The 17747-nt window shown below is 52.7% G+C and overlaps 1 protein-coding gene across 5 annotated transcripts; it reads left to right on the plus strand.

Annotated features, from left to right (window-relative positions):
* The first annotated feature begins 178 nt into the window (after positions 1–178).
* Positions 179–17747, plus strand: PIGO (phosphatidylinositol glycan anchor biosynthesis class O). Of its 5 annotated transcripts, none has more exons than XM_065662438.1 (11): positions 179–225; positions 486–979; positions 2341–2484; positions 4738–4861; positions 5843–6002; positions 6442–6615; positions 8479–10051; positions 10556–10759; positions 11069–11271; positions 12039–12109; positions 12699–17747. In XM_065662438.1, exons 2-11 carry the CDS (start codon positions 487–489, stop codon positions 12817–12819), a joined length of 3267 nt encoding a protein of 1088 aa, XP_065518510.1. In that variant the 5' UTR covers positions 179–225; position 486; the 3' UTR covers positions 12820–17747. The 5 variants fall into 5 exon arrangements, 4 of the variants coding, with proteins under 4 accessions (XP_065518510.1, XP_065518512.1, XP_065518513.1 ...); XM_065662439.1 differs by lacking the exon at positions 179–225 and adding an exon at positions 233–243; XR_010608698.1 differs by lacking the exons at positions 12039–12109; positions 12699–17747 and having other exon boundaries at positions 10556–10969; positions 11069–11156.

Below are 17747 nucleotides of genomic sequence, written 5' to 3' on the forward strand. Positions count from 1 at the left end.
GCTAGCAATCAATCAACTAATTAATTAATTAAGAGGGACGCCGCGGTGGAGCTGGGAGAGCTCTGGGGCGCCGGAGCCTTGGGGAGCTCAGTAGCTCCCATCCGCCAGGGGGCGCTGCCGTGCCCAGCGCCGCCGCTCTAGGGCCGCCGGTGCTACACGCGGCGCTTCCGGGGGCAGGCCGGGGGGCGAGGCGGCCGCAGGTGGGACGGGACGGAAACGAGAAGGGTGAGCGGGGCCGGGAGGGTCCGTGCAGGGCGTGAGGGGCTGGGGGGCAAGAGGGGAGACTGGGCTCGGGGGTCCAGGGGCTTGGCTGTGAGGTGGTGTCCCGGGGTGTCCGGGAGCGGCCCGATAAGTCGGGGTGCTCCGGGCTGGGCCGCAGCGTGTCCCGGGGTACCGGGGCCCGGTGGTATGCGGTGAAGCCGGGGTGTCGGGCTGGGAGGTGGCGAGGGTGGTGCCAGGCCCAAACCTGCCTGTCCTCCCCTTAGGATGCAGCGGTGGCCGGTGCTGCTGTTCCTGGCCTGGGTCTGCCTTCTCTTCTTTGCTGGCATCGGGCTCTTCATGAGCGGCTTCCTGCTCACCCGCATCGAGCTCGCCAGCAGCAGCTCCTGCTCAGACCCGCTCCTGCCGCCACCCTGGCAGAGACAGAGCCTCCCGCCGGGCTCCTGCTGGGCACCCCAGCGCTTCTCCAAGGCCGTGCTTGTCATCATTGATGCCCTCCGCTACGAGTTTGCCCGCTTCAACCCAGCCAAAGCCAGCCCGCTGCCCTATGAGAACAAGCTGAGTTTCCTGCACCACCTCACAACCTCCCAGCCCCGCCATGCCCGTCTCTACCGCTTCCGAGCAGATCCCCCCACTGCCACCATGCAGCGCATCAAGGGCCTCACCACCGGGTCACTTCCCACTTTCATTGATGTGGGAAGCAACTTTGCCACCTATGCAATCCAGGAGGACAATCTGCTGGCACAGCTGGTGCAGAACGGTAGGTGGGCAGGAGCTGTGTCCCACGCGAGCAAGGTAGATCACTGGCCAGTGCTCACACAGGACCTTTATTCCCCTCTCCTTTGAAGGGAGCTGCTTACAATGCCTCCACCCTATCAGCTAACTCTTTAGCTCTACTCAGATGACAGTTATCATGTAGTCAGGGTTTCTCCATCTTGTACTGGGAGTAGGAAGGAGTAGGACCATGGCTTCATCATCTTCAAAGATGACGAGAAAGCAGGTGAAAGTGGCTGTGCTGATGGCGACTGCACAAGGTCACCTCCACGAATGGCTGCACTAAGCCAAGGGCAGTCGGTCGTGTCATGTTTGCGTTCAGGTGAGCTGTGCTATGAAGGAGGAGCTGGTGCCTGCGAGGAGGAGTGTGCTGTGGGGCTGTCCTTCAGGCACAAGCCGACCTGGCTGGCTGCCTGTGGCTGTTGGGCAGCAACCTCATTGCATTTTCTGTGGTGCTTGGTACTTAGTGGAGCTGTAAAAGGCTTGTTAAGTTAGGACAATGGAATAGAGAGAAGGGAATGGGACACAGTCAGTCTTATCCACAGAGATTTCCTTCCAGGGGTCAGAGTGATACAAATAGTAGTGCTTGGGATGAGGTTACATGGCTGAGTCGTCCCCTACCCTGTGTGCGAGCGGGGAGGCCAAACTGAGCAAATCATTCAAGTCGAAAGCCAGAGACAGACCTTGTTGTGCAAGAGCAGCAGCCTTGCAGGAAATAGCTCTGCTCCCAGGCCAGAGAGGCTGCCTGGAAATGTGGAGGGTTTGATGGTGGCAGGCAGAGCAAGCAGAGCGAGGGCAGTGGGAAGGACCAGTGCTCTTGCCTTCTCTTTTTTGTGTAGGAAAACCCACCATCCTAGTATTATAAGCTGGAGGCAAGGCTCATGGCTTCTACTCACTCCCTGTCAGCGGTTATCTACTGCCTTGTGTTGTACAGGGGTGCCTTGAGCAAGTATTTGTCTGCTTCATGCCGAACCTTCCTAAGTGCTGTGTTAGTGTAAGCAGGTACTGTACAAACAGGTACTGTACTAACAGGCCTGCTTCCTGGCTTTTTCAACCCACTGGTCTTTCTGCTGGGGTGATGTGTCAGAGGTGGATTTGGTGCAAGTGGACTTGGTGTGGAGGGGCCCTGGCAGGCTCAGAAACAGGGCTGGTTGCTACCTGTATTCAAACTCATTTATCATCAGCCAGATGGTCATTTTAATTTTAGGTCACTTTTGAGTGTGGGTTGAAGAGGCGCCAGTGCTCCAGGCCCTGACCTGGATCTGCCCAGGCTGTTTATGCTAGGTTGGATAACAGCATGACTTGGGTAAGCCCCTGGTCTCATTAATTCCTTTCTTGCTAACTCAGGAAGAAGAGTGGTCTTCATGGGTGACGACACTTGGGAAGGACTCTTCCCAGAGAAGTTTTTCCGCTCGTATTTCTTCCCTTCTTTTAACGTGAAGGATCTCCACACTGTGGATGACGGGATCCTGCGTCATCTGTATCCAACTGGTAAGCAGCTCTTTGCCAAGTCCTGGTTAAGTGCTGTACTTGGGTCAGGGCAATCCCAAGCACAAATACAGGCTGGGTGGAGGCTGGGTTGAGAGCAGCCCTGAGGAGAAGCGCTTAGGGTGTTGGGTAACAAGAAGCTCACTATGACCTGGCAATGTGTGCCACGAAGACAATCACAGGGCTGGAGCACCTCTCCCATGAAGAAAGGCTGACAGTGTTGGGGTTGCTCATCCTGGAGAAGAGAAGGCTTCAGGAAGACCTTGTAACAGTCTTCTAGTATCTAAAAGAGGGCGACAAGAAATCTGGAGAGGGGCTTTTGACAAGGGCAGGTAGTAACAGGACAAGGGGGAATAGCTTTAGCCTGACAGAGGGGAGATTGAGGTGAGGTGTTAGGAAGAAGTTCTTATCTATGTGAGTGGTGATACCCTGGCACAGTGTCCTCGGTTCAGGAGTAGCAGTCATTTTTCTTCTTCGTAGTAACTGGTTCAGTGCTGTGTGTTTGACTTTCAGCCTGAGAACAGCTCTGATAACACTGATGTTTTTAGTTGTTGCGCAGTAGCGTTTACTCCGATCAAGGACATTTCAGTCTCTTACGCTCTGCCGGGAAGGAGGGGCATGGGAAGCCGGGAGGGAGCAGAGACAGGATCCCCAACCCAAACTAGCCAAAGGGGTATTCCATACCACAGCACGTCATGCCCAGTATACAAAGTGGGGGCAGTTACCCAGAAGGGCTAAATCACTGCTTGGTTGGGCTGGGTATCGGTCGGCAGGTGGTGAGCAGTTGTATTCTCTTTCCTTGTTATTTCCCTTATCATTATTATTATTGGTAGTAGCAGCAGTGGTTTGTGTTATACCTTAGTTACTGGACTGTTCTTAACCCGTGGGATTTACATTCTTTCAATTCTCCCCCCATCCCTCCAGGAACGCAGGGAGGAGGAAGGGAAGGGGTGAGTGAACAGCTGTGTGGTTCTGAGTTACCAGCTGGGCTTAAACCATGACACACAGGTTACCCAGAGAAGCTGTGGCTGCCCCATCCTTGGCCCTTTTCAAGGCCAGGTTGGACAGGGCTTGGAGCAACCTGGTCTACTGGAAGGTGTCCCTGCCTGTGACGGTGGGTTGGAACTGGATGAGCTTTAAGGTCCCTTCCAACCCAAATCATTTTATGGTAGTTTTTTCATTTATATGGGTGTCCTGCTGCAAGTTTGGGGTAGGGCTGATGAGTTTTTCCTATTACAAGGTAGCACTGGGCAGTCACACACTGCAGCCTGGGGATTATAGTGCTCTAGCTGATAAGCCAGCTTTTGGGGCCTGAAAACTGTTCCTGTAAATACCTTTCCTCCATTTGGGAGAGGGTGCAGCTTGATGGGATGAGGTTAGGCATCTACATCTGTCCTAGATACACACTGCCAAGATGGAGCGGGAGGAGCAGCTTAACTTTGACATGTGGCTGCCCAGGCAGTCACACAGTGCTCTGGAAAATGCAGCTGGGATGCTGGGACACAGCACTGCTGTCAGCAGAACGTGAATAGCTCCTAGTCCTGGGAGGAAGGTGACATGTGAAATTGGTTTGTGAATTTTAGGTGATTTCAGACTCCTCTCTGAGATTCTGGGACCAAGGGGAATGCTCTTTGCCTTCTCTGTGTATGAATCTAAGTGAATCAAGGATGCAGTGGCCTTTCACAGAGGTGTCCTTGTACCTTGTGGTTCTGCAGTTCATTGTTTAGCTCCGGATATGTTGGTTTTCATGTGTCGCAGCCCTGAAGCAAGGGGGAGAGGCTGGAGTAACTTTCTAGCTAATGAAGGGTGTTGGTTGGTGTTCTGTGTCCATATCCTGACTGAGATGCAGAGGCACGTGTTGATGAGTCCAACTTGAAACATTTCCGGGGGAGAACTGGTGTTCCGGGTTCTTTTTCTGAACATCCCTTTGGTTTAGCACAGTTCATGGCCGTTTGAGTTAAGGGTGTTTCAATGTGACTTGGGCCATTCTGCTACTGCAGGATGGTGAATAAAACCCATGGATACTAGGGCAGTGCTGGGTATTGAACTCCTTGTGGTATTGCTTGGCACCTGCAGACCAAGAGTGTGTCTCTTAAAACCTGCATCCATCTGCTTGAGAGCTGGGAGTGACAGTGGCAGGAGGGGAAGAAACAGCAGTTTCCAGAGGCAACCAGAAAGCTCTGGTGGGAGGATCCAAGCATAGAGCCTGTTCTGAACCCAAGGCTAGCGTGTGATAAGGGTGCTCTTGTTCTGCAGTGGACAGTGGTGAATGGGACATGCTGATTGCTCACTTCCTCGGCGTGGACCACTGCGGACACAAACATGGGCCTGACCATCCTGAAATGGCAAAGAAGCTCACCCAGATGAATGAGATGCTCAGGTGATTGGTGCGGGGTTGCCAGCTGGGCTCTTCCTTCAGGCAGGCTGGTGGGGTCTTCCCAGGGGATTTTCGGATGCAGAGGGCAACAGGGAATGCTTACTGTGCCTCTTACAAGGAGAATGGCTTTGGCCAGCAGCAGCTGAAACCCCAGCTGTGGTGCAGTCTTGGTTGTGTAGACACGTGTTCATAAGAGGTTTCATTTCAGATGTAAGGCTGTCTTCAGGCCTTGGAGCTTTGGTTGTCAACCAGACCATCAGGTGGTGGCGCAACTGCAGTATGGCTGAGCCTCACCCCTTTGATCTCTGAAATGGAGACTGTCACATTGAGGTTGGCTATTGTTTGAGAATCAGCTGTAGAGCCCTGGCTAGAGAATGCTGCATTTACTGTGCAGGCCCATGATCTGCACCTCTGTGGTCAGCGGGCAGAAATCCTGATCACACAGCCCTGCCTCAGCTCAAAATGCTGCAGCTTTTGACTCTCAGAAACGCTTTAATTTTTGATGTTACAAGGAGCAGGTAACTTGCCCTGCTGTACCTGAGAGTGCATACCTACAGCATACTTGAGGGACAAATCCCCCCTTTTTTCCTTAAAAATAAGAGATTGCTCACACAACATGAATAATATATAGGACCCAAATAGAAGCAGCCTAAAATTCATTCCTGTTGGGAATCCTTCTTTTGAATTGTGTTTTGTTGTGATCCCTGAAGACACTGAGGAACCAGCCGCCATTCACTGGGGCCTAAGCAAGATCAGTCCACTCTGGCTCAGGGCTCTGCATTTCCAGTTTGGTTTCAAAGTATCCGTTGCCCTTGTACCTGACTCAGTTGTTACAGCTCTGCATCAGCGCCTAGTTTTGCCCATATCTTTTTGTGGACTTCACCTCTGTGGTGCAGGCAGATTTGGTGGGCATATGTCCTCTCTTACTTGGGCTCTTTGGGCCTGTGCCCAGGTAGGAGCTGATCTTCCTTATCCTGGTGACAGGTCCTTGGTGGATCACCTGGGGAATGACACCCTTCTTCTGGTGGCTGGGGACCATGGCATGACAGAGACCGGAGACCATGGTGGCGAGAGTGAGAAGGAAGTGAATGCAGCACTGTTTGTGTACAGCAGAACACCCCTATTTGTCACTGGCCCTCCAGAGGTGAGAAGAAGCTGATTCTTAGCTGTCACTGCCTGAGGTGGCATCTGGGGTGAAAACTGCACCTGGGGTTACAGAGCGTAATGCTTCTAGTGGGATTGTTTAGGTTGAGAGGAGTCTGTCACCTTACCTAGGAGAACAGTGAAAAACCTGACAAAGGATGCAGGTGGGTGAAGGGTTTGGGACCTGTGTTCAGGCTCTGAGGGGTTTTGAGGTGAGGCCAGGTAAGCTGTTAGACAGCCAGGGCCATAGCCAGGGACCTCACCTCCACAGGGCCCTTGGGCATTGCAGAGCTTTTACCTTCCTCTGTGTTTTTCCACTCCTGGCTTCCCCATATTGCTCTCTGAAGAGGGGCTTATCTTCCCTATCACCCTCCAGCCCAAGTGAAAAGCTGTGTTGCTGTGTGCTTCCTGAATTTCTGATTCCTCCCCTGTCTCTCCAGGAGCCCGAGGCCATTCCCCAGGTGAACCTGGTGCCCACTGTGGCCCTGCTGCTGGGTGTGCCCATCCCTTACAGTAACATAGGGGAGGTGATGGCTGAGCTGTTCTCCGGGGATGGTGACACCGTGTCCGCAGCCTTGCAGCAGCTCTCAGTCTATCATATCAACGCCAAGCAGGTACGCCCTACAATAGGCCTCCCATTGAACCAGAGAGTAGAAGGAATGGTTGTTTAAGGCCAAACCTCTTCTATTTGGTGGAGGTGGGGCAGTGACATGGTGTTACCTTTATGGAGAACTCATTTTGAAGGGTTACCTTTTTGTGGTGTTTTCTTCAGTAAAAGTGGCACCATTTTCCAAACAGAGAAATGAGATACCTATTTAGTACACCCATTGAGATACACCCATTTAGTGCTTGGTGTTGAGTGCAATGGTGTGGCAAATACTGCCAGGAAAAGTGGCATTCACTTCAGGATGAGGGCTGGTCTCCAATGGTCAGAGGTGGATTTGGTAACTGGGGAGGCTGGTGGAGAGGCTGGTTCCTCAACACTGAAGATGACTAGTGAGAAGTCTCATTAATGGGGATTCAGGAGCATAAATGGGTGTTTTCATGGTGCTTCAGTTCTGGAGGAGAAACAGGGTTAGCTATTCTAGATCAGTGGCAAAAGGAGAACAGTAACGAAGGACTAAATAAACGCCATGGAACATGTGACAGTAAAGTGGCGTAGGGAAAGAACAGTGAACACCAAGCACAACAAAATACAGAACCCCAAAAGCTGAATGACAAAATTTGAGAGTGACTATACGAGGTGTAAAAGAAGTCCAGGCAATGAAGCAGGTCACGTGCCAGGGAAAGCCAGAACCTCCATGGAGGACGTGACGGCTGTCTTGTGGCTCTCAGCATGCCTCAGAACCAGATTTGCCACACGTGTTGCAGGGCACGTGTCAGCAAAGTGCCAGTGTGCCTTTGAAGGACTCCTGGATTGCAAGGATCACAAGAATAACTCCTCCAGCCAGCTCCTCAGTGTGCCAGGTGTACACCACTGGTGCAAGTCAGTGAGGAGAGGATGTGGTTGCTGATGGGAAGAAAGAAATGTTCAGCCTCTCTTCTTTGTATTTATAGATCAGCAGAGTGCTTTGTCATTTAGAGGTGATAGTTTATGTTACTGAGGACATTGATTATCATCAGTTAGAAATTAATTGTTGTAGTCTTTCTGCTTGAATGCTTGCACTCATTTGAGAAGGTTTCTGCCTTGATCATGTTGGTGTTGAAGAAGATTTTGCATACCAGGGAGGTCATGCAGGCCTGCAAGAGAGCTGGTGCATACATTTGCCATTCATGGACAGGAGCAGAGTGATTCTGTCTGTGCTCGGAGGCAGCTGTAAGGCATGTGAAGACCTGGGTGTGTTTTTGGGCTTGAGCAGATCTACTGTTGAGCAGCTGGATGTTTGTAAGGGCACCCTACCCTGGTAATGCCTTTGTAAGACTTCTTTTATGACTTTGGGTTCATAGCTGCCTCTACTGCTGTCTTCTTGAAAGGAGAAGGAAACAGAACAAACTTTCCTTAGACTATAGTACATGTGCTAATGTGCCTGTACTGAAGAAGGGGGAACAGTTTGATTTGATCCACTATAATCTCTTTAATTTGATATCTGTCCTCAGCAAACAAAGTAAGATCAACATGGGGTGCTGATTAATAGCTAGTAATGACTCAAAGTTTTGAGAGACCTATAAAAGGATTGTGTAAAAGCCCTTAGTTATCACATTATCAGAGGTGCACCTGCAAGTGAAGAACTGAGAGGAGCCAGTGTGGCTGTTGGGCTGGATACTTCACTTGAGAGCGATGTCGCATTGGCAGAGGGATTGTGTTCCTGGCAGTCACATCCTGGATATGGGTGACCAACACTGGGTGATGCAGCTGGAGCTAGGTCTGTCCCTGCAGGGGGTAGCATATTGGGCATGTTTCCATTCTGAAGGGATCTGTGTAAGGCAGTGAATCCCATTCCCAGTGTCCCTGTCTAACCCTGTGTCCTCTCCCACAGGTGGACCGTTTCCTGCAGTCCTACTCGCTGGTGGCTCAGGACCTACCAGCAGAGCAGCTCCAGCGCCTGCAGGAGCTCTTCTCCAGCGCTGTGGAGGAGCACACTCAGCTCTTGGACCAGGTGCAGGGGGCAGTGTTGGTGCCTCCGGAGCTGGAGTCCAGGCTGGGAAGTCTCATCAGTCGCTTCCAGCTCTACCTGCGGGAGGCACGGGCCGTGTGCACCCAGTCCTGGGCCCGCTTCAACTCCCTGCGTATGGTGGGGGGCTGCACCCTTATTGCTGCTTCCTGCTTGCTCTGCTACATGGCTGCAGAGCTCGCTGCATCATCAGACTCCTTCTACCGCAGCTGCCTCCTGTACCCACTGCTCTGGGGCCTCGTGGTGGCTGTTCTGCTAGGGCTGGCCCATGTGTTCACCCAGGAGGGGCTGGATCTCCTCCTGGTGTCCTCATGCGCAGCCGCTGCTTCTCAGCTGGGGTTTTTCTGGCACTGGTGGGGCCGGCATCCCAAGCGAGCCCTTTTGGTGGGCAGTCAGCCACTTTTGGCCAACACTGGTCTAAGTCAGAGGCTGCGAGCCTGGCTGGGGCTGGCATTCCCCATGGGCATTCTGCTCTTCCGCTGTGGAGCGATGTTCTCTGATAGCTTTGTCGTGGCCGAGGCCCGGGTGGCCCCATTCCTGCTGGCCTCACTGGTGATGCTGCTAGTAGGGAAGCTCCACTGGGATGGCCGCCTGACTGTACCAGAAGGGCCCAAGCAGCAGGTCCTTGGCTTTAGTTCTTACCGGAGAGAGATGTGGTACCTGCTGTGCCTTGTGGCCATGCTCCTGGTCTGCGTGCGCCTCTCTGGTTTCTTCCACCAGTGCCGTGAAGAAATTCCTCAGTGCCGGCCTTCTCTTTTCCTCTCCCCGCTTGCCAGCCTGAGAAATACACGGGCCAAGAACCTCTTCTACCTCCTGTGCGTGGCCTTGCTGGCCGGGCTGGTCTATGCAGTGCGGAGCTGGCTGCGACACTACGGCAACCTCAACAGCTCAGACCCCCTCGTGCTCTTTGTGCGCTGGGGTTTCCCACTGGTGGTTGTCTGCATTGCCTGCTACTGGGCAGTTGTCTCCAGTGCTGATGACTCTCTAGGTAAGCTGCAGGAGCTGGTGCAAGTGGCCGTTGTTGCCTTTCCATGGGCTGTCTATGGGCTAGCATCCATGGGGCTGCTGCTCCTGTTGTGCAACCCGATGACAGTGTTTGCAAAGGACACGCGGGATTCGGCAGGATCCATCGTCACTCCATACCTGGGGGTTCCTAGCTCTGAAGTGGATTTCCTCCACGTCATCCCTCAGATCTACAAGAGGATGCAGGAGTCTCAGAAGAGCCGCCTGGAGCAGGGCGGCTGCAGGGCCACTATCGCAGCATATGGGTTGGGCAGCGTGTATTCAGCAGCCCTGGTCATAGCACTCACCCTACTGGGCTTCCTCTTGATGCTTCTGCACAGTGAGCGGCTGAGTCTTGCCTTCCTGCTCCTCTTCCTGGAGGCCTTCGTGCTGCTGCACATCCACACACGTGCCAGAGGCCTTGCTGGAGATGCTGGTGAGTCAGAGCTCAGTAGAGCGTCCTCTGCATGTGAGATCCGGGGCCTTATCTGCTGTGACTGTGTCTTATTTCCAGCGGGAGCAGCAGGGTCCAGTCTGCTCTTGGGGGGTGGTGTTACACTGATCCCCGGGGATCCTCCTAGCTGTATTGGAGCTGCTTCAATCCTCTAGTGGAGATGCATGCAGCAGGGACATAGTGCAGGAAGAGGAGTTGTCCCTTGTGTCAGGGAAGGGGGTTCTATACCTATCCCTTCTCCCCAGAGTGCAAGCAGGCATCAAACCCCACTGTTGCTGACTGGGTCCAGCAGAGGGAAGCAGAGGCATGCCTGGCCCTTCACTGTATCTGTGGTGGGAGCCTTACAGGTTTCTGTCTTCAAAGGAGACAGCATGGAAAAGGAACCTAGAAGAAAAGTCAGTAGTTTTTTTTTGCTATGGATCTGTCTTGTTCCTCAACGTTGATCTTTCTTCCCCCTCTCTTTTTATTCTTTTTTTTGTCTCTCAGAGCCTTTTTCTGTGCCCTGGTATGCAGTCATCTCCTGGCTCCTTGCTGCTTCCCAGTTCTTCTATTCCACAGGCCACCAGCCCATCTTCCCGGCCATCCATTGGAATGCAGCTTTTGTGGGCTTCCACCTTGACCACAGCACCAACCTCCTGCCTGCTGTCCTGGTGGGCGCCAACACCTTTGCCTCCCATATCCTCTTTGCAGGTAAATCACTTTCTTCCTGCGCTGTTGAGCCTGAGCAGACACGGTTCACTGCTTTGCCTTGTCTGGAGGCCTGCAGGCTGAGCACGAGGCGATGAAGGCTCCAGCACCAGCTGAACAGCAGCATCTTCACTGTCCCCTTCTGGGGCCACAGAGATGCCCGTGGCCTGCAGCCTCTATGCAGTTGTGCCTGAACAGCAAACTGGAGCTGGGGTATATGTTTCCTGCACGTCCAGGGCATGATGGCAGAGCCTAGACTGCTCCTCACCTCCTGGGCTTGAGTAACTTCATGTGCCTTTGTCCTTGAGGTAGTTGGCTGCCCTCTGCTCCTGCTTTGGCCCTTTGTGTGTGAGATGCCCAGCTCGCAGAAGAAGAAGCCCAAGAAGGAACCCCAAGAGGCACTGCAGGAGGTGGAGGAGCACATGATGGAGATGAGGCTGCGGGAGTCCCCAGAGAAGTTCTCCACTGCTCTGCTGCAGCTGGGGCTGAAGTACCTCTTTGTCCTTGGGGCACAGGTATGGACAGAGGCGGGAAGGCTGCAGAGAAGGCTGTCTAACAGGAAATTGGTGTGCTGTGGGAGTCATGGGGCACTCTGATGAGGGAAAGGGGTAAGGCAGGGCACAGACAGGCCTATGGGTGACATTTCTGGTGGAAGGGCAGCTGCACAGGTCCTCTTTTCAACCATGCCATTTGCTCTGTGCTTTGAGAAGGGCTCCAGCACAGAAGCCGCAGTGCAGATTAAGCTGCTTTTCATACCTGTATGCTCAGAGGGGGAACATCTGTTCAGAAACTACAGGGTTGTAATCCTGCTCCCCCTCTTCCCCACCATGCCTATCTATTTTGTACCAGCTCTGGTTTTCATCTGATCGTGTGCTGTGGTGATATGGGGAGCTAAACACCAGAAATGTAATCCCGTGAAAGAAGCCAAAAGCTTTCTGGGATTTAACTTTTCAAATCGTTTTGCTGTGTGTCCAGACCAGACACAGTACAAGGGAGGGGTCAGGCCCTGTAGCAGAGAGCAGGAGTGTTCCTCTCAGTGAAATACCGGGTCAGGTTAGCCACAGTGTGAGTCCTCCTCTGTACTGTCCAGTCTGGCCTCAGGAGGGCCTGTGTGTGCTTCAGACTGCTTGTTTCCTGACCTGAGGACACAATGGAGGGGAATTCTCTTTGAGATGCTTATTTCTGGCGTGCACAGTTTAGTAGAACCTTCAGATGTGAACACAGTGCCCAGGAGGTCTCTCCAGTCTAATCTCTAACTTGGTTTTCATGATCTCCCCTACAGCTTCTGGCCTGTGTTTGTGCAGCTATGATTCTCAGGAGGCATCTCATGGTCTGGAAGGTCTTTGCCCCCAAGTAAGTCCCAGGAATTGCTCTGATGCTGGGTTAGGGCTCCTATCCCTGATGTCTTGACTAGACAGTAATGCTGGAAGAGACCCTGTAATCAATCTTCTGACTCTTCCTGCCCAGCAGAGGCTACAGGACTGTCCTTAACTAATTCCTGCTTCAAGTTCAGAAGCTGGACTTGAACTAGAGCCTGGAAATTTCTCTCCTTATCTTGATTTCCAAAGACATACAGAACCCACCTGGAAGCTAAGAATATTCAGGACAGAGTGCCAAAGGCAGGGATACCAGACCAAAAATGGTAAACCCAGAAATGCTAAACTATCAAACCTAATAGATTTGTGTTGGGTGGCCTTAACCTCTGAGGGATTAAGAAGCCCACCTGGGTGTTGTCCTGAACGGCCTCTAAACTAGAGGCATGCTTGGCTTATAGCTTGCAGGCAGCAATTGCTGGGGAGTGAATGTAATTCATGTTTTAGGGTCTGGGGTTCTAACAGCCTCTCACTTTCAGGATAACCAGCCTGCTGGGAGTGAGGGTAGCAGCCTGTCTTTGCAGGCACACCAGCTGCCATACCCTTACTGCATCTGTTGTTACCTGCAGGTTCCTCTTTGAGTCACTGAGCTTTGTGGTGAGCAGCATCTGCCTCTTGCTGGGGATCTCCCTGGTGATGCGTGTGGACTGTGCTGTCAGCACCTGGTTCAGCCGGCTTCAGCTCAGGTAGCGCTGGAGATTTGGGGAACCCGACCTGCTCATCGGCCGAGGCTGTGGTTGTCTCCTTTCCTCCTTGGAGCTGGGAAGGATCCATGAGCCAGCAGCTATGAGTGCCTGCCGACAGCAGACAGGGTTTATCCCCAGCTCACTGGCTCAGCACTGCACAAAAGGACTGGAGACAACTGTTGTTGCCCACTCATCGTGATGGTGTTTCTCAGTAATGGAGGTCAGAGCTCTCTATGGGTGCTCGTTGGCAGCAGGAGGACTCTGCTGCAGGAGCCCAAGAAGTGCTCCTCTGGAGAAACACCAGCTGGGGGGGTCTTGCTGCTGCTTTCCTGACAACTGTACCCATTGTGCAGCTTCAGTGGTCAGCAGGGTGTCACCATGCCTGTGCAGAGACAGTGATTCATGGGAAAGGGGCCTGCTGACAAGGGGAGACAAGGTTGGGAGGAGAAGGAGGGTTCTGCAGCCACCACTTCTCTTCACATGCTCAGTTTTCATCCTGGAAGCAAAGCACACATGGGTACACATGCACATAGTTCCCGGGGTCTCACTGGCAGCTGCTCCTCTGTATAGTTGGTTGCTCTGTAGTGAGGCCCCTCCTGCCCTACACTCACTCCCATTTTCCTTCCTCAGCCACAGGGAGGACACTAGGGAGTGCTCTGGGCTACCTCATACAGCCTTAAGCAGGCTTAGCTTATTAGGGAGTGGTAGCAGGGAGAACTCTGTCCATGACCAAGGAACTCTGCACTTGTGGTCTCGGCCTCTTGGTGTCCCCATGGGCTAGGCTGTAGCTGCCAGGGCTTCCGATGTCTTTCTGAGCTTGTGCTACTGAATGCCAGTTGTTGATTGTGAACAATTAAGATGCAGTGACAGAACATTGGCTCATCCCTATATTGGGTCTGGTCAGAAGGAAAGGGGAGTCTGGAGTAGTTGTCCCAATGGCAGGAATGGCCTTGGCATGAGCTCCAGTGTCTGGTGCTTATCTTGCTCTTGACCTTAGTGTTCTGCATGGACTTCATGCCACAGATGAGCTATCCCAAACCTACCCTTAGCTGCTGAGTGTATTTTTTCATGAGCAAAGGCTGAGGACAGTGACCATGCTTTCTGGACACATCCCAGCTAAGTTTCCCCTGCAGTTTTGATGGGAGCTGAAAATCCTTACTGCCCTGAACCACTGTGTGACATTAATTGGTGCTATGAAAACTTTAGTCTCTTTTTCCTCTGGAAAGAGCTGAGGACTGCTTGCCTGAGATTCCTGTGCTGATATTTGTTCTGATCCCATCTGGTTTTTAACTCTTGCACCGTCACTGCCCCTGTCTGAGTTCCCCACTGCAGACTGATAGCATAACTCCAGGCTCTTCCTGGAGTTACAGATTCCTGCAGTGTCCTGGGGAAGGTGTCTCAGCACCTCTCTCATCATTTCAGCCCTTGCCATTACACCCAGGTGCCCAGTCACTGTGGAAAATGGCTTTTGAGGGCAGACAGCCCTTGTATTTTAACCCCTGCAATATGCTTGCTCAGGCTTTAGGGTGAGATTCCAGGGAGGCTTAAACTGCTCTAACTTTGGGCTTCAATTTCCACTGCCTGGCCTCCTGATCTGCTGGCTGTGCTGTTCCACCTCAGCCTCACATCCCCCCTGCATCATTTCACCCAACACAACCAGGGACTGTCTTGTAGCTGGCATGACTCCCTAGGCTGCACAGTGGGGAAACTGGAGAAGGCAGGAACAAATCAGCCCACAAACAGAGAGGCTTAGAGTCCCACCCTTAAAAATAGGTTTGCTGTATACTGTGACTTCTTGGTGCCTGTATGGTTCTTGGTGCTGAGGGGCCATGCTGAAGGGTGAGGGGTGCATAGGTGTGGAGAGGAGGAAGGGGATGGAGCTAGCAGCTACCCAGTAAATTTCGAGCTAATGTGAGGTTAGTCCAGATAATACATGTTGCTAAACCGCAAGGCTGGATCCCAAATAGGTCTTGTTGTAGCTGGCAGAAAACCTTATGGTCACTAATGCTGTAGAATTGGCCTCTGATGTCCCCACAGCTGCTGCCGAGGCCCCTGGGCTTTCTTCTGGGCCATTTCTGGGACTCGTTCCTCTTCCAGTGGTCACTGTAATGCTGCTGAGCCTTCTCATGTTCATCGTTTGTGGTCACAGAACTCAGCAGGCGCTTGGGAATCCTCCCCTTATCTCTCCATAATTCTCCTCTGCCTGCCTGCAGGCATTTATGGCCACAGGGTGGAGCAGCGGGCACAGCAGAAAACACGCACGTTCATCTCAGCAGAGAGTGCAAGCAAAGCAAAGTTGCTTTATTTACAATAACAAAGCTTTTACTACATTTGTGCTAGCGATGTAGACAGCAGTAGCCTGGAGAACATTAAGAGGGACTACAGAGCCCTTGGAGAGGTGGTTAGGGGCTCTGAAGCTCAGGCTGTCTTTTCATCAATTCTCCAGGACAAAGGGGAGGACCTTAAAAAGGCTAGGTGGATTTGCCAGGTTAATAAATGGTTAGAACGTGGTGCCATAGTCAGGGGTTTGGGTATTTAGAACATGGGACTAGGTTTGGGAGGCCAGGTCTGCTGGGGGTGGTGGAGCTGGTCTGACAAGGAAGAGCAGTTTTGGTAGGAGGCTTGCCAGACTGGTCAAGGAAGCTTTAAACTAGATGTGTTGGGGGAGGGGGACAGAGCCTTGGGTGACATGGTTTAGCGTGAGGTGTCCCTGCCCATGGCAGGGGGGTTGGAACTGGGTGATCTTAAGGTCCTTTCCAATGCAAACCATTCTATGATTCTGTGGTTGCGCCCTCGGCAAGTTTGCCGATGACACCAAGCTGTGTGGTTCGGTTGTTACGCTGGAGGGAAGGGATGCCATCCAGAGGGACCTTGACACGCTTGTGAGGTGGGCTGATGCCAGCCTTATGAAGTTCAACCATTCCAAGTGCAAGGTCCTACACCTGGGTCAGAGCAATCCCAGGCACAGCTACAGACTGGGCAGAGAAGAGATTCAGAGCGGCCCTGCAGAGAAGGACTTGAGAGTGTTGGTCAATGAGAAAATGAACATGAGCCGGCTTCAGTGTGGGCTCGCAGCCCAGAAACCAACCGTATCCTGGGCTGCATCAAAAGGAGCGTGACCAGCAGGTCGAAGGAGGTGATCCTGCCCCTCTACTCTGCTCTTGTGAGACCTCACCTGGAGCATTGTGTGCAGTTCTGGTGTCCTCAACATAAAAAGGACATGGAACTGCTGGAACAAGTCCAGAGGAGGCCACGAGGATGATCAGGGGACTGGAGCACCTCCCGTATGAAGACAGGCTGAGGAAGTTGGGGCTGTTCAGCCTGGAGAAGAGAAGGCTGCGTGGAGACCTCAGAGCAGCCTTCCAGTATCTGAAGGGGGCCTATAGGGATACTGGGGAGGGACTCTTCGTCAGGGACTGTAGTGACAGGACAAGGGGTAACGGGTTCAAACTGAAACAGGGGAAGTTTAGATTGGGTATAAGGAGGAAGTTCTTTACTGTGAGGCTGTTGAGGCACTGGAATGGGTTGCCCAGGGAAGTGGTAAATGCTCCATCCCTGGCAGTGTTCAAGGCCAGGCTGGACAGAGCCTTGGGTGGGATGGTTCAGTGTGAGGTGTCCCTGCCCGTGGCAGGGGGGTTGGAACTTGATGATCTCAAGGTCCCTTCCAACCCAAACCATTCTATGATTCTATGAGTCCACATTCTTGTCACTGCAGAGATGCCAAGGAGTGCTGGCTGCTCGTCCAGGGCAGACTGGCTACAACACCAAAGAACTGAGATTCGAGAAGACAAGTTTTCCAAGGGCTGGAGATGCTCTTGCTTTCTTTCACTGGCTGTTTTAGTCACTGAACCCTGCTGGGTCTCTCCTGGAGCAGCTCTTCCAAATGGTTTGTTCTGGTCCATGTATCCCTTGTCTGAGTATGCAGGGGATGTGTCATCCTCATGCTCAGCAGCGCTGTTTCCATTGTGCAATTCGCAAACCTGCTGCACTTTGGGATTTTGCAGGCGAGTGTGTGCTTCTGGCCGGGCAGGGAGAGCTCCACTGGGATGGTGTTTCCCATAGTCCTGGCATGGGGCTGGGATCAATTGTGTCTCATTTATACCACATGGAAAATGGCAACCAAAAGCTGCCACCTGTGCAAGAAGGTGGTGGCTGTTGGGAGCATCTCCTGCTCCAGTCCATAGGGATGCTTTGGGGAAGTCAGGGCTTTGTGGATCTCCATTCCCACACCTGTTTCTCCATCCCATCTCTCTCTGTTCTTCCCTCAGTGCTTCAGGCTGCTTACTGATGCCAAGGCATTGTCTAGGCGTGCATGTTTCCCTTTCCCTCGGGAGGCAGCAGTGCCTGCGTGCAGGAGCAGGGCTGGGATCGCTGCTTTCCCTTGAAGCTGGTCTCACACATGGTTTGGAACGAGATGGTTGTTTTATTTTTCGTTATTAACCTCTCTGTGCCTCAGTACCCTACTTGGGAAAATGCTTAAGGGGATAGACCCAGGTTTGGGAAGCAATTTGGAAGGTCCGCATGCAGCGCGGTGCTACACTGTCCTGGGGATCTTTGCATATATTTGGCAGTTAGCGCTTTCGTTTCGATTCAGCAGCTACACCTGGATGGTGGAAGGGAATTCTGGACTCTGCTGGGAAGCAGAGCCTTTTTTTCCTTCAAAATAACCCTAAAACAGGCAATTGGCAGCGCTCAATCACTGACAGCTTCACCTCCAGGCTGGGCTGTGGCGGCTGGTGCCCCGCTGGCCCCCGTTTGCCATGCTGGGCTACCACTGACCTACCTCGCCGTGCGGGAGGCTGTGCGGAGCAAGCGCTTCGTTATGAAACGACTAATTAATTAATTAATCGCGTGGTGTGGGGGAGATTTGCTGCCTGATGGTGGTGTGGGGCTCCGGGCAGTGATGTCTGTGAATAAAGCCGTGAGATCCAA

This window comes from Lathamus discolor, chromosome Z (genome assembly GCF_037157495.1).
Source record: "Lathamus discolor isolate bLatDis1 chromosome Z, bLatDis1.hap1, whole genome shotgun sequence".
In the NCBI taxonomy this organism is placed as follows: domain Eukaryota; kingdom Metazoa; phylum Chordata; class Aves; order Psittaciformes; family Psittacidae; genus Lathamus; species Lathamus discolor.